General features: G+C 40.7%; 2 protein-coding genes across 9 annotated transcripts in view; both read right to left on the reverse strand.

Annotated features, from left to right (window-relative positions):
- Positions 1 to 490: 490 nt before the first annotated feature.
- On the reverse strand, positions 491 to 13,429 carry NSRP1 (nuclear speckle splicing regulatory protein 1). 2 transcript variants are annotated; one of them, XM_056506864.1, is made up of 7 exons: positions 13,033 to 13,429; positions 11,855 to 11,942; positions 5,661 to 5,717; positions 5,368 to 5,499; positions 4,626 to 4,833; positions 3,932 to 4,040; positions 491 to 2,095 (listed from the first exon to the last, which is right to left on the reverse strand). In XM_056506864.1, exons 1-7 carry the CDS (start codon positions 13,050 to 13,052, stop codon positions 1,069 to 1,071), a joined length of 1,641 nt encoding a protein of 546 aa, XP_056362839.1. In that variant the 5' UTR covers positions 13,053 to 13,429; the 3' UTR covers positions 491 to 1,068. The 2 variants fall into 2 exon arrangements, with proteins under 2 accessions (XP_056362839.1, XP_056362840.1); XM_056506865.1 differs by lacking the exon at positions 13,033 to 13,429 and adding an exon at positions 12,470 to 12,562.
- The window catches only part of EFCAB5 (EF-hand calcium binding domain 5), a 38,810-nt gene continuing 37,136 nt past the window's right edge, over positions 13,089 to 14,762 (reverse strand). For all 7 annotated transcript variants that reach the window (XM_056506854.1, XM_056506852.1, XM_056506857.1 and 4 more), the window contains one exon: positions 13,089 to 14,251. In XM_056506854.1, the coding sequence (XP_056362829.1) occupies positions 14,124 to 14,251 (128 nt within the window). In that variant the 3' untranslated portion in view covers positions 13,089 to 14,123. The remainder of the gene's footprint in view (positions 14,252 to 14,762) is intronic.

The raw sequence follows: 14,762 nt of genomic DNA on the forward strand, positions 1-14,762 counted from the left end.
GAGAACAGCAAAACCAAACTGCTCCACACTGGAGTATGTGCTTAACTACTTGATTAGCTGACACATAAAACTCATTCCAAGCCTTTATAAAGTGGCAGCATTTGCATTTAATTTTACTCACATTTTGTCTCATTGCTCAGTCTGCTGAACAATTAGGGAAACACCAATCTCAAAACCCTTTTATATATATATATAAGTTCACCTTACTCTAGCATAGAAGTTATATACTTACATCAAACAAAGTGAAAGAAACAATTTTAAAAGTGTTGAAAATGTATTCTAAAAGCTGTGGCCACTGTCAGACATCCTACTTACCTAGTTGGAAGATGATTTTATCCTTGAGTGTGAACCTTTGAACAGAAGACTGACAAATCTAAAACATCACTTAACAAGCAGATACAACTGTAATACATGAAATCAGACTCATCACCTTATTCTATGTGAAAAAAGATGCAGTAAAATAACCTACACATTAAAAAAGACCCAGGCATTTGATCCAACACGTATCTTACACTTTATTAACTGTGTCTGTACGTCAGGTCCCCAGACTAAAACCCACACATAATACAAAATTCATATCTCAATATGCATATATCTTACAAAACCCCACTCTACATACAGAAACCTCCTAGATCATTATTCAGGTTGCTTTTTCTTGTTTTTTCACCCACTTTTACAGGTTTGCTTCCCATTTTTGAGAGCAGTAGTGGGCAACGAGTCCTCTTAAGGGCTGGGAACACCTTTGTTTCAGCAGAGCTCACTGCTTTGGCTGCTGAAAGGAGCAGGGGATGCATTCACACCTTATATTATTTAACACTCTCAGGTCTGTTCAAAATCTTCATGCACCAAGGACGTGGTACTGAAGGGCAGGGTGGACAATCAGCCACATTTAACACTTCAAGTGCACACACAGACTAAGGGTGTGTGTAAGAGACCCAAAAGTTATTCTCTTAAGGGACACACAACTTCTCAAAGGAAAGCCAGGAACGAAGAGGTAGGATAACCTCTCCTGTAGCCCAGAGGGCTCTCCTCTTGGCTGGCAGCCCTGTCTGTGCCCAGCCCAGCCCATCAATCCTCCTCCTTCTCGATGTAGGGTTTGCTGCTGACCCGCGCCATCTGCCGCGCCAGGTACCGGTCCCGTGCTGACATCACCGTCTCCTCGTTGCTCCTTTTGGCAAATTTGTTCAGGCTCTCAGGTGCTTTCTGTGCTTGTTCTTTCTCCTCTTTCTCCCCTTCCTCTCCAGCTTTACGTTTCTGCTCAGACATTCCCGAGCTGGAGCTTCCCTTCTCATCCACGTATCTGTCTTTTCCCTTTCTCTCTTTACCCAGATCAGCCTCTCCATCCTTTTCTAAAGATGGAGGAGTACTTTCCCTCCTCTCTCTGTATTTCTTTTCATCATTGCCATATTTCTCTTTCCTTTCCTTTGCATTATCCTCCCTTTCTCTGTATTTCTCTCCTCTCTCCTTCTCTCTGTCATTATATCTATCCTTATCATTTCTTGTTCTTTCTTTGTCTCGTTCCTTCTCTGAGACCTTCTCCTCTCTCTCCTTTGCCTTCTTCCATTCTCTGCTATGCCCTTCTCTCTCTTTTCTTTCCTTTCCCCTTTGTTTATCATCATGATCTTCCCTCCTCCTGTAGTGATCTCTGCTAGAGTGATCCCCGTGCCTGTGTCGCTCTTCCCTTTCCCTCTGGCGATCCTTCTCATGGGCCCTACTTCTCTCATAATCCTTTTCCCTGTACTGCTCATCACTCCCCCTCCTGCCTGGCCTGCTCTCTCCCCTCTGATGACTTGTTTGGGCTTTGGTGCGTGGCTCTTCCTCCCCACTGGATGAACTTGGTGACCTGGAATGTCTCTGGCTTTTATGATGTTTAACCTCCTCTTCACTGCTCACAGAGTTCTCCCTTCTCTTCTTCTTTTTCAAACTTACTTTACTATGCTTATGTCTCTTGTCATCATCACTACTATCAGTTCCCAGGTCAGTATCAGCATCTGGATTATTTTCTTTCTTAGAGGGCTTCACTCTTTGTTCTTCTGATGGGCATTTGCTCCTTTCGTTGGGTTCATCCTGGCTGTCAGGTTTTTCTTCCTTTATCCTATATTTTTTACATTAGAAAAGAAAAACAACATTAAAAAGCCTGAAATCTTGGACTTTTCTATGAACTGACTTCTGGTCAGGACTTAGGCAAAAGATGCTGCTGAGAAGTCTAAGAAAGCAAATCTGTCTGTGGCTCAGGTTCCAGGAATCCAGCACAAAGTATCCACATCTGGTGAACATGAGCTGAGGAATTTATCTAAAAGAGTGACTATGGTAAAATATGTGCAGCCTCCATCTAAGGCAGAAAACCATTGATTTGTGTTCCTGTGTAAGCCTGCTGGCAAGTTACAGGTTTTCCTATGTGTTTGGTCCTGTATTCACATCAAATAATTATCCAGAGAAGAAGCAGGTTGTGTGTTTTGCTGACAGAGAGAGGAACATGGTCTTTTTGATCCAGTATTTCTGAAGATCTCACTTGTAACTAGACAGAAATGAGTAACTTTCAACAGCTCAAATATTCTTAAATGTAAAATGCTGACCTATGGAGGGGGTTATGCTTTGTCACTCTCTTCTGGCTGATGAGGAAATCCACGTTCATTCATTCCATTTAATCAACACAGCTCCAGGAACAGCCTGTGGGGCAATCTCATGAGTCAGCACATCACCAATGAGATTCCATGTCTGCTGAATGCTTGAAGGCATGGGCAGCTTATGAACAATGACTAAAAATTACACTGAAAAGTTTGGTAATTTACTTAGTAATCCAACTCAAAGGTGGATCACTTTAGGGACACTTTTGAGATCTAAAAATTGAGCTGTTTTCTCTCTGTATCCTGCTGTGTCACCATGAGAAAGAATAAAATTAAAATATACACCTGAGTTTATTTGAAAGCCTTACTGGGAACACCATTTACAGGAAAATTTGTTTCCCAGAATTAATTTTATGTGCCACTAAAGGAAATTTCCTTAATTTGCAAGATTAAAAAACCATCATTTCAAATGCTCTCTACACAGTACAAAATCACATCATCCTGAAGACTTCATGGAGAATTCCCTTACTTCAGGCAGCTGAGCAAATTCAGTGATCACTTTCTTTACTTAGGCTAAGAATTTACTTTCTAACAATCCAATCTCAGATCTAGAAGATCTCTTGATGAAAGCTGCATGTTCTTTGTGATAGCAAACACTTAATTGGTGACATCCACGCTTTAAACCTCTATCAAATGAGGTTTAACCTTAGTTAATTGTTTCAAATGATCAATTGCTGCATACAAGAAACATTCCTTTTATCACATTTATCCACAGAGCAGAATGTTACCATTTTAAACACTTAAATAATTCAGTCTCATCTCATAACTTTGCTTTGGAATGTTCACATATTTGGATTTCAAAATACTCCCACTGGATTTCCTATATATTTGATTCATTTCCTTTTACCACAATTGGTTTTTCATGCAACTAAATGTGGAGTAAGTACAAAGTGAAGAGACTCACATTCTTTGCAGGAAGTTCATAGCATATTAATTTCCTATGACTTACTGCTATGCTCACTATTTTACTTCTTGTTCTCATGATTCAAAATGTGTAGCTTAATACAGACTGCTAAATATTATGTAAAAAAAAGAAAATGTAAGTTAGAAAAATACCAAGCAGAATTACAATCATAACTGTCCTCTTGGTACCTTTCAGACAGCATCCCTGTGTTGCTTGTTTCATTTCTGTGTCACTGATGATCATTAGTTATTTACCAAATAATTCAGTTAATCAGCTGTATGAAATTACCAGTTTAACCTTACCACTGTTTTAGTGTTCTTTGTCTTATCTTCCAGTGTGTATGGAATCACAGCCAGATGGTGGTTTTTATACCTGAAACCTTGTTGGAATCACATCCTACCTGGCTTCACGGAAGCTGCATTTAGGCATCTCTTCTTCCCCCACACGCTGGTTTAAAAGATGTCTGTAGAATCCACTGAGATCCCTCTGCTTGGTCACATCCAAGTATGCTGGGAGAAAGATGGGGAGGTTGGATTTACTGTGCCACAAATACACATCACACACAACTCACAACTGGTACACACCACCACAACTGCAATTTCCATCCTGGAGGTTTTCAAATCCAAAGTGGAAAAAGCTCACAGTAACCTGATCTGGCCCCAAAAGCAGACCATGCCTGGAGCAGGCTGCTGAACAAGTGACTTCCAGAGGTCCACTCCAGCCCAGTTTATCTAATAATTCCACATCTTTACATCTACTCCTAATCCTGACCACAATGTCTGAGGTAGGGACTGGAAACATAACTGTACCTCAGGCTTACAAGTCTTCCTTCAACAACTGACCCTCCCTCAAAAATTAAAGTACCAACCCAAATAGTACTGACACACAATCAGAGGAGCTTCCTCTGTTCCATCTGTAACATGTGCAAAGGAAAGTAATAAACCAAGGTTGATCTGATTCAGGATCTTCTAATCTGGCCCTCTATGATTTTAATTATCTCAAGCCTCACACAGAGATCACCAGATGAATATGCTGTAAATCATGTACAAGGCTCTACTTCTTTTTCAGGACAATTATTTTACAATGAATCTCACCCTCGAGAGCTGATTCTCTTCTTTCTCTTTCCTCCTCCTCAGCTCTTTCTTGCAGTTTCTTCTTATAAGCTGAAGTCACAAATGCCTCTTTGTCTGCAAACTCTCCTCCTTCCATTTCACGCTCTTTCTGAATTTTTCTTTCCATTCGTCTTTCTTGCTCCTTCTTTCTAATCTCAGCTGCTTTGAGGATATTGTGGATGTATCTGGGCTGAGGTAGAAGAGAAAAGAATTACCATGCTGAGAGGTAATCGTGGTGGCTGAGAAAACACAAATTGGGATTGATGGAGATGTTGAATTAAGTTGGTAATGGAAGAAAACTGTCAGGAGCTACTCTAATGTGTTCTCCCTCTGACTGATAGCTATCCAAAACAAACTGCCATTCCTCTCAGACCCTGACACAGCACACTTCCCAGCACCAAGAGAGGTTGCTGTATTCAATCAAAACAGTCATCACATCTTTGACTAGAAGGATTTTTACTCTAAATGAAAAGAACTGGTTTTTTTTTATTTTTCATCCCTCTATCTTCCTAACTGTAACAGCCTTGCCCTTCTTTTAAGACACGGGAGGTTTCCTTTTATCCCCAGAACCTGGCAAGAGCCTTCAAATGAACAAGAGTAAGTAACAATGAAAGTATCACTTGTAAGGATAATCCAGCAATGCTTTGAAGTTTACAAGTTAACCAGCCACTGTTGCTCCAAGCAGACAGAGTTGGACAGACAGGATACATTCTCAGGTATTGACCTTTTTGTCGTCATTTCCAGCAAACATCTTGGCACTGCTTTCTTTCTTCTTCTGCTGCATTTCATCATAAATACTGTCATATTCATATACTGTAGCATCTTCTTCTAAAGCCTTCTGAATCTCCAGCTTTGTCTAAAACAAAAACAGCGAGGAGGAGAAGAAAAGATATCGAAATAATAATAATGAAATCTTTACTATTTTCAAATATTTGATTCCTATATTGCAATTTAAACAGATCTATAGTATAAATTACCCATCAGAACATTGAGAGTAAATTAAAAATAACCCATTACCTGTTTCATTGCTTGCTTTTTCAATGCTTCTCTTTGAAGACTTTCCCCAATAGTTGGCTGTAGGAAGGACACATTGCAGAAACAAAATTAAATTCATTAACACAGAAAATATTCTTTTTCTACCATTCTAACAAACAACTATATAATAGTTCAATTACAGACAGTTGCAATTCAGAATATACTGAATTCTTCCTGCATGTCCACCAGAGATGTAGCAGTCACAAGCAGAGATACTGACAATCATGCAAAAAAAGAAAAACTGTATTCATAGTTAAATACAAAAATCTGCAAGGATTTGGTATTTATTTAAAGTCTCATTTGCATCATCAGCTCAGACATAAGAACACAGCTAAACAGCATGTACTTCAAATGTTACTGTTTAATTTCTCAAGATTAACATGCTAGAAAATAGCAATCTTTCCTAAGATGTAACAGATCCATAATGAAAATGTTTTCTAATCATACTGTCTTTTACAAAAAAGCTTTGCATTTTATTTATTTTTTTCTTTTAATTAGTTTTGACCTAAACTACATATCTATCTTTTCTCAACCAATAGATAAAAGTGTTTATTAAACAGATCCACTATAATAGCAGGACTTGTATCCTTGTTTATGTAATTAAATATCTCTTAATCTTAAAAAGCAGAAATAGGAAGGAAAAATCCTTTTGCATTTTGGCAGCTTCCCAAGTTTCGTAACTTTGACTAATGCATGCACTGTGTCACATTTAAAAAAGGCAAAGAGATTCTGTAATTTGCTCCTAATAAAATTAAGAAATGAAAACCAAGTAGCAGGGAGCTTGGCAGCAGGAATTAAGATCCTCTAAAATCAAACAGAATTAGCACCATCTAAATTCAAACAGATCCCCTGAACATGAAGGCTTTTAAATTCATTTGATGTTCAAAATAAAATAATAACACGCCGTGACCCCTCTTTCTTATCCTATTAAAACCTTAACAGATGTGTCAACAAGGAGAAACACCAAGTGCTTTTCCACAATTTTCTACAGGACAGATTGTAAACAGTGCAAATCTTTTTTTTCCCACTGGTTAACTTCAGAACAGGGAAGCTGTACAGGGATGGGGCTTCATTATACGTGACTCTGTGCACTCTGTCTCCCTCTCCTCCCTGCTCAGAGGTGCCTGCTTGACTTGGCCTGTGGGCAGTGCTGTGAGCAGACACTGTGCTGAGCACCCAGCTCCTCCTTGGCACTGGGAAAGACTAAAATCACAAATTCTCATCCATTTCTGTCCCTTTACCCAGCTGGCATTTTCACAAGACCACAGGAACACTTGGTATCTATGGGGCCTCTGTCACCCACCCAGGATGGGAGTAATGAACAGGTACAGACAGTGATCACCTCTAAGTGTTTTTTTATTGATATGGAAAACATAAATAATAAAAATGTACTTGCAAACTTCTCTGTGGCTTTTACTGTTTTTGAAATGCTGGAAAGGTAGTATCTCAGAGGAGTACCAAGTAATTCTAGGCTCAGCAAGAAAAGGTGCTAAGGTAACACTCATTACTTGGAGGAGTACATATGGTATCATACAATAAAACCCACTGACCTCTAGATACTCTAGACCTTTGATCATCTCTCACAAACACATGACTTTCATAAGCAATACTACCCTGAAACACAGAACATTCAAAATATTCCTTCCTAGCTCACTCAAAGAAAAGGACTTACAGACAAGGAAAAAAGGGAAACTCAAAAGATCACATATTCCCACTTTTTCTGGTGCTATAATTGCTAAATACAGATTTAGATTAAATCCATCTCTGCTTTCAAGATGTTAAATGTTAATAAAGGGAAGATGTGATATGCACTTTATGGAAGAAAAGCCCTGCACTGATTCTGTGCTCATCACTAGAAAGCAGCTGCTTTTTATTACCCAGGTACAACCAGGTAAGGAAGCAAGCCAAGCTTCAGGCTTTGGGAAGCTGAGCCTGGCAGACATCAGCAATGCACAGAGCTGACTGTGGAATCAGGGACTACACCCAGTCTGCTGCAGCTTGCTGTTTATTTGGACTAGAATTGGATACAGTCTCTCATTTATTTCTGGAGCTGGTTGGTTGGTTAGTTGTTTGACTGGGGGAAGTAGATAGTGGATTAGTGGATTTAGTTTAAAACCTTCAAGAATCCTGGCTTCATTCATCTCATGTTTACCTCTGCTTTAATCACTGAAGAACTCTTAAATTCTGAAGAATTGATGTTCAGAAATAGGCTTTTAGTTAATTTTATGACATAGACCTTCTTTTGAAAAGGCTACAAATGAGTTAGTATAAACCATAAACAACCATTTTAAATTAGCATAGAACACACATCAGCATTACACAGAAAACCTCAATTTCCTCCTGGTTCTCGGGAAAGAAGATGGGCGTTTGTTTGACACACTGAGGGTCATCCTGAAGGTTTCCTCTGTGGGAAACTTACACTGGTTTGACAGAAAGGTACCTCAGCAGTGAACAATCTCCCCTGCACTACTCCAGAAAGCAAGGGCTCAGTGAAAAACAAAACAGATTCTGCAGTTATGGTATAAGCTCTACTCCATCAAAATATGTGAAACCCTGCTTAGAGTGTTTTCCTTGTCTGCCTACATGGAATAAATTCACTGATCTACAAAGATCAGGTAAACACTAAAGTAATACATAATCTTCATTATTTGATATATGATGGTAAAGAAGTCCATCTGCCATTTCTCCAGACTGGCAGCAAGTTTACAGAAAACAAACACCTTCCCCAAAGGTTTATGGTGGACAATTTCCTGTTGTGCTGTGAGCTCTGACAGATGAGAACTTCCTGTCCCTTTGTATTGTTTTACTTATCAACTGCCCATTTATTAAAAGCCCTATAAGCTCAGCAATCTGTCTCATACTTTTTCCCTCCCTCTAGTCAAGCTATTCTTCTGAAGCACAAAGCTTATAGTTCAATATTTTCTGGAAGGAGAAAATGCTTTAACCCTATCCTGTGAAAGGACACAGAGTCCATGCAAATCAAGGAACTCTGAGAAATGAGGCTCTCCAGTCTACCACCGCTACCAGACCATAGAAGAGAGCTTGTACACAACTGAAAAAACTATTTGAAAAAAAGAAAAACCAATTAATTACCCCAATCTGCTAACATTATTCATGGTTCTCTCAATTTCTTAGCTCCTCACTCTAAAATGAGCTACTCACACCCTCCTGTACATGGATTTAGGAGTGAATTCTTATGGCCTGCCCTCACAGAGAACTAGACAATCCAAGTACAACTTGCACATGAGACTCCAGTCTTCATGGAGCTAAAAACCAAAAACCACATCAGGCTACAGGTTTCTCTCAACTGACACACAATATGAGTCATGGCTACTAGCAGAAGATCAAGAGAATAAACATGAAAAACACATCATGCACACAGAATCAGCTTTTCTCAGCACTCCATCCTAGTTTCCAGAAACCAGATCAAGGACTTCCTGAACTGGAGGATGCACCTGAACCATTGTGTGCATCCCTTAATTTGATTAATCCATTTCTGAATCCATTTATATTTCTGGCAATGCCACAGTATCCTGTAGCAAGGAGTTCCACACCTTAACTGCACAACTTCCTCTTGTTTAGATTAAACCAGTTACTTGGTAATTCCATAACACAACCTACTGCTCATATTATGAGAAATGGCAACATCACCTTACTTCTCTGAATTATTCTTGATTTTACATACATCATCCTGAGCTATTCTTTTCCACTTCCTCCTTCTCAGAAAACTCCTTTCTCAGAGTTCTTTTACTCTAAACAGGTCTTAATTTGCATGGAAACTGTTGTATAAACTCTGGTCAGCACCAGCCTCAATTACTCAGCAAATCCTTTTAGTCAAATTTTCCCTTTGAAAAGTTGCAAAGAGAATGGATGGATCCATAAGCAAAACCAAAAATCTGAACCTACTAGAAGTTTTCTCCTTATTTTTAGCTTCTGCCTGCTTAAACACTCCATTTATCTTTTAGGTGGCCACTAAAAACCCCACCAAATCCAGCTGACAAATTCACAGAACTGTTCACAACTGGCTCCACAATTTCCTTCCCAAATTTAGCACCTACTAAGGTCTATGTACAGTCATTTTTTCATCCTGTATTAACAAATCAGTTTTGAAAGACTGGTACAGTACAGGAACACACACTGTGTAATTCTGGGGCAATCACAAAATAGAAATTTTATCTGTTGTACCACAGAGATAATTTTAACTAAACTCCAAAGGTAAAAAGGAACAATGAACATCACACAGACTGAGAAGCTACCTTTTCCCAGTCAACACTGTATTTCCAAAAAATTTCCATCCCAGATGCTCTGTTTCTTATGAAATAACACAAAGACCATTAACGTACTTAACCACAAGGAAAAAGAATCCAAATTTCTTCAGCAAGGGTAGAGGCAAAATCTGAGTGAAAAATGCATAGTAATGTAAAAAAAAAGGGAGCAAAAGTTTGGTATCTAATATATAATCACAGACAAGTCAGGTGTGCAGATTTCCCAGCACAAACTTTATTAGAGTTCAGTTAAAAATACATAATCTCCAGACATTTGAGATGTAGTTCTGACTGATATGGTAGCAGACAGGAAATGAAACCCCTCCCAAATGCTGCTCCTTATCTTGAAAAGCTCTGAAATCATTACTGAACTAATAAAGTAATTCTCATTTTTAAAAAAAAAACAATCTTCTTTGATAAAGTCAGCTATGAGATTATTACTTTTTGCTTGGTATGTACCATAGTGATGAGCACAACAACTTTTAAGAGCTTTTGTAACAGACTCTGACAGTGAATCTGTCAGCTTTTCTGAAAGGGAGGATACTTGAGCTGTTAAGCTAAAAGCTGGCAGACAGCACCATATATTATTTTCACTAGAATTACTAGCATTCTTCTTTTTTTTTTTCCAATGTTTAGATATTAAGAGAAAATAAAGAAATGAAAAAATACAAGACAGCCCCCAGGAAGGCCTGCCACATAACATTTAATGACAACAGATTAAATGAGATTTATTCCTGGGATCTGGAAAATGTGGAGTCAGCTCCTTAATGCAGAGAAAGAACCAAATCCCATCTAGCAGGGGAAGTGCTCCATCACCACCCCCAGCAGCTGCATCTAAAGGAAAGCCTCTCTCTACAGCCACAGTGGAGGGATGCACCTCTGAGGATCACAGTGAGGAAAGAGATGGGATTTCAAACACATTCCTGTCCTGTTTCCTGTAAGCTGCACTGAGGCAGTTTCATGTTGAGGGTTGTGTGGACATCAAAAAAAGGTTCTCAGCTCTGTAAAGTGGGAGCTCAGACACCTTCAACAACAACATTCCAGATTTTGTTATGGAATCAGGTACACAGGGGCAGGGAATTGCTAAATTTAGGCTTTCTGTGACATGAAATTAACAACTGCTAGTTCATTAAAATAAAAATAGATTTTAGAAGCAAATATTTTGGTGGGTGAGAAACCGACCAAAATTATTTGATGCTTTATTAGCATTTTTTTTCTCAACCACACAAAAGAGCAAGCATGGAATGAAGCTCTAGGGAGGAAAGAACATATTTGTAACACAGGGTTCAGTTCCAGCAGCACATCCAGGTGGGATTTACACAGCACACAGTGCCCTCTACTGGGGCAGGGACACAGAGAGTATTTTGAACCTAATAATACCTTAAAAGAAATTAAAAATAAAACATTATAGAAAATAACATTCTCACTAAATATCATACATCTTCTCTTGCTTTAGGACTTTTGGGTTGTACAACTTTTGTTCCCAGTATGAACATCATAAAATCAATTACATCAAATGTGGGTGGAATGAGCTAAAGGATAAAAGACACATAACTACCACACTTTAAAGTTAGTATTTGAGGGAGACCTCTTGATTACTGCTGGTCATTCTATTTGCAGGTATTCACCAGTGATAGCCAACAAAACTCTTTATAAGCTATAGCTAATTCTGGCAAACAGGTTGTCACATGTGCTGAACTTCTGGAAGAGTTGACAGAAAGTAACAAAAAATACACTTCCACATAATGCATACTAAAGAAAATACAGATCACATTTCACACCCAAATCCAAAATGATGACACATATCCTAATGACACTGCCAAAATCTCCTGATGCAGCTATTAAGGGAGTTGGACACAAATAAATCTGCAGAATACAGGACAAATTTCAGAAGAAAATTATTGTACTGACCTCTTCATCTGACTCATCTGCAAACACCGAGAGCTTCTTTGAAGCAAGATTTTTCTGTGGCAACTTTTTGGGCATAATAAGCCCATATCTAGGAAAAAAACGACAACTTAGCATCACTGACAACATAGCAAGTTCAAACCAAAAATCTGCCATTTACCATTTGAGAAGTAAAAGGTCAGCATCAACATAGTGTATCAAAATGTGAGCAGCCTTTTCAGCAGAGCACACCTGCCAGCTCCTCCCAGAGCTACTGCTGTGGTTTGCCATGCAAAGTTTCTGGATGCAATGATTGTCCTAAATTAGGACATAAATCCCTCTTGTCCAGAGTTCTCCCAGTAATTTTCTTTTCTCTCTCAGAGAAGTAAGAAATTACTGTTTAATCTGAAGGGATTTAGTCTTAGTCTACACTAGGTACTATTCCATGGCTACATTCGCAGTGCTGTAATTTCATGTTTTGCTGGCAATGTAACCAAACAGCAAAAGACAAGATTGACAGTCAGATTATGTTGCGATTATGTCAGATTGATCAACCACACACAAACAAAGTCCATCTCCGTGCTAAACCCACTTCCTTTTGGTGCGGAGCAACCTCTAAATCAGGGATTTCTTGCGCACCTGCCTGCCCCCGAGTCCGTCACTGAGTCAAATGGCTGAACGGGAACACCCCTCCGTTCTGGGGGTACCGCACTATTCTGGGAGTGCCGCACCAATCTGGGGGTACCGCATCATTCCGGGGATACCCCACCATTCCGGGGGTACCCCACCATTCCGGGGGTACCCCACCATCCCAGTGGCCGCTGTTCGCCTCCGTGAGCCCCGAACCCGCCCTCAGCTCCGTCTGACGCGGCCGCGGAGGCCGCGCAGGAGCCACGGCTGCCGGGGCCGCTGCTCGAGGGTGGGAAGTGTGAGGGAACACTGAGGAGATTCTCCTCCATAAGAGTGAAAAATACCCTCAGGCAACAACGCCGCACCCTCACGAGCCTGCCCGCTGTTTGAGTTCTGCTTGTTTTTAACAAACACAGTTTTAAAGTCAGGCCAACGCAGCGAGGCCGAGCGGCGGGCACCGCAGACAAGCGAGTCCCTGGGGAACGGTTTTGTAGCGCTCGCCCCCGCCCTCAGCGCAGCCCCAAATCCCCCCGGCCGCTGTCCCGGCCCGGCGCGGCCCTGCCGGCACTCACTGCTTGCCCAGCGCCGCCATCTTGTCCGGCCGCCTCCCCCTCAGCCGCTGCCGTTCCGCGGCCGCAGATTCCTCACGGCCGAGTCCTCCCCACGCACTTTCCCCGCCCGCCCCGGAGACCCTCAAGGCACCGAGCCGCGGTTCCGCTCCAGGAGGGAAGCGGAGAGCGGGCGGAGGGGGCTGGAGGCGGCGGGGGATTTTTTTAACAGCTCGTTGTCGAGGGGCGAAAGTGCTGATGAGGGAAGGGCGATGGCGGGCGCTCCGTGAGGGGAGCAGCGGGGGAGCCGAGGGCGCCTCAGGGCAGTGACGGGAAAGGTTCTTGAGGAGGGAGAAGCTCTGAGGGGAAAAAGCCCCCGAGACGCTCCCGGGGCCGCCGCTGCGGGGCTGAGGAGCCACGGTGGTTTACCCCCAGCCATCACCGACCTGTCACTTATGTGATAATTGATATTTATGACACTTGTTTCCCGCTAAAGACTGAAAGAGGAGTTTAATTTCCCAAAATGTTATTTTAGAAGTGATTCTGCCAAAAGGGATGCTATTGGAAAGATGAAATCTCACTGCAAACAGAGCAGTTGCTGTAATCTCAAGCTTTATCCCAATAAGAAAGCTTTTTGTGTTATACTAATAGTGTTGGGCTTTTCTGCAATGTGTTCAGAAGAACATTACAAAATGCTGATTAACAACCTTTATTTAAAATTATTCCTAAAAGGTCCTTTAAGGAGCCTGAACCTTGAAAATTAATGCTGTGTGATTTATGACCACTGTAACTTGAGAGCCATAAAGATGTCCCTGCCTCCCATTTTCCCATCAGTAAGAACATGTAATACTTTGATTAAACCTTTAAACTGACAAAATTCTTCCCTTTAATGTTTCTATTGCTTTTTCTTGATAATCCTTAACAGACTCCCTATCATCTTAACCAATAATCCCTAACAGATTTAAGCCATTTTAACAACAAATACTAGTGCCTATGCATAAAATAGAGCATCAACAGTTAATTTAATAAAAGATGTGAACACCAGAATCACAAGGGTTAGATGAGAAATTAAGAGATTTAATTGGAGGCACACTAGAACTGGATGCTAAAAGGGGCTAAGGATGTTCTGTTTCAGTGTGTTGGCTCTTTGTGATCTCTGCGAGCGCCAGGCAGGTGCGAAGCCACTGGTACAGGTATTCAGCTGGAGCAGAGTCCTCCTGCCACACTGCTGCTGGAGGGATATCTGGAACAAAAAAAAAAAAAAAAAAAAAAGCTGTAAATACATCAGGGAAAGTCAAAACCATGAGCAGTGTTGCCACAAGAACAGAAGATCATCCCCTCAGCAGAGTTTACCCTGAATCCAGTAATTCCAGGAATGGTGATGCTTTGAAAAGCACACAGCTGTATTGTGACAGTGACCTGTCAAGTGCTGACTTTCCACTATAATTTATCTTATTTTGTGGTGGGTGTCCTGTTGTACAAAATGCTCTGCTATATTTTAATGCTAAACCAGCACTTATATATGGAACATATGGACATTGCGGTATTCATTTTAAAAGAATTTCCATAACCGTGAGTTATACCTGCATTCACACCCCTGATCTGACACTGCTCTCACAGAATAGGTTCCATCCTAGGAAACCAACCTTTCCCAGAACACTTGCATTTTCCAAAGCTACATTCTTGAATCTAATTCCATTAGCATTCCTAGCTGTACAAAAACTGGATGATCTAGGCCTGTTTTGTTCTTTCCA

The sequence above is a fragment of the Oenanthe melanoleuca genome, chromosome 19, assembly GCF_029582105.1.
Source record: "Oenanthe melanoleuca isolate GR-GAL-2019-014 chromosome 19, OMel1.0, whole genome shotgun sequence".
Taxonomy (NCBI): domain Eukaryota; kingdom Metazoa; phylum Chordata; class Aves; order Passeriformes; family Muscicapidae; genus Oenanthe; species Oenanthe melanoleuca.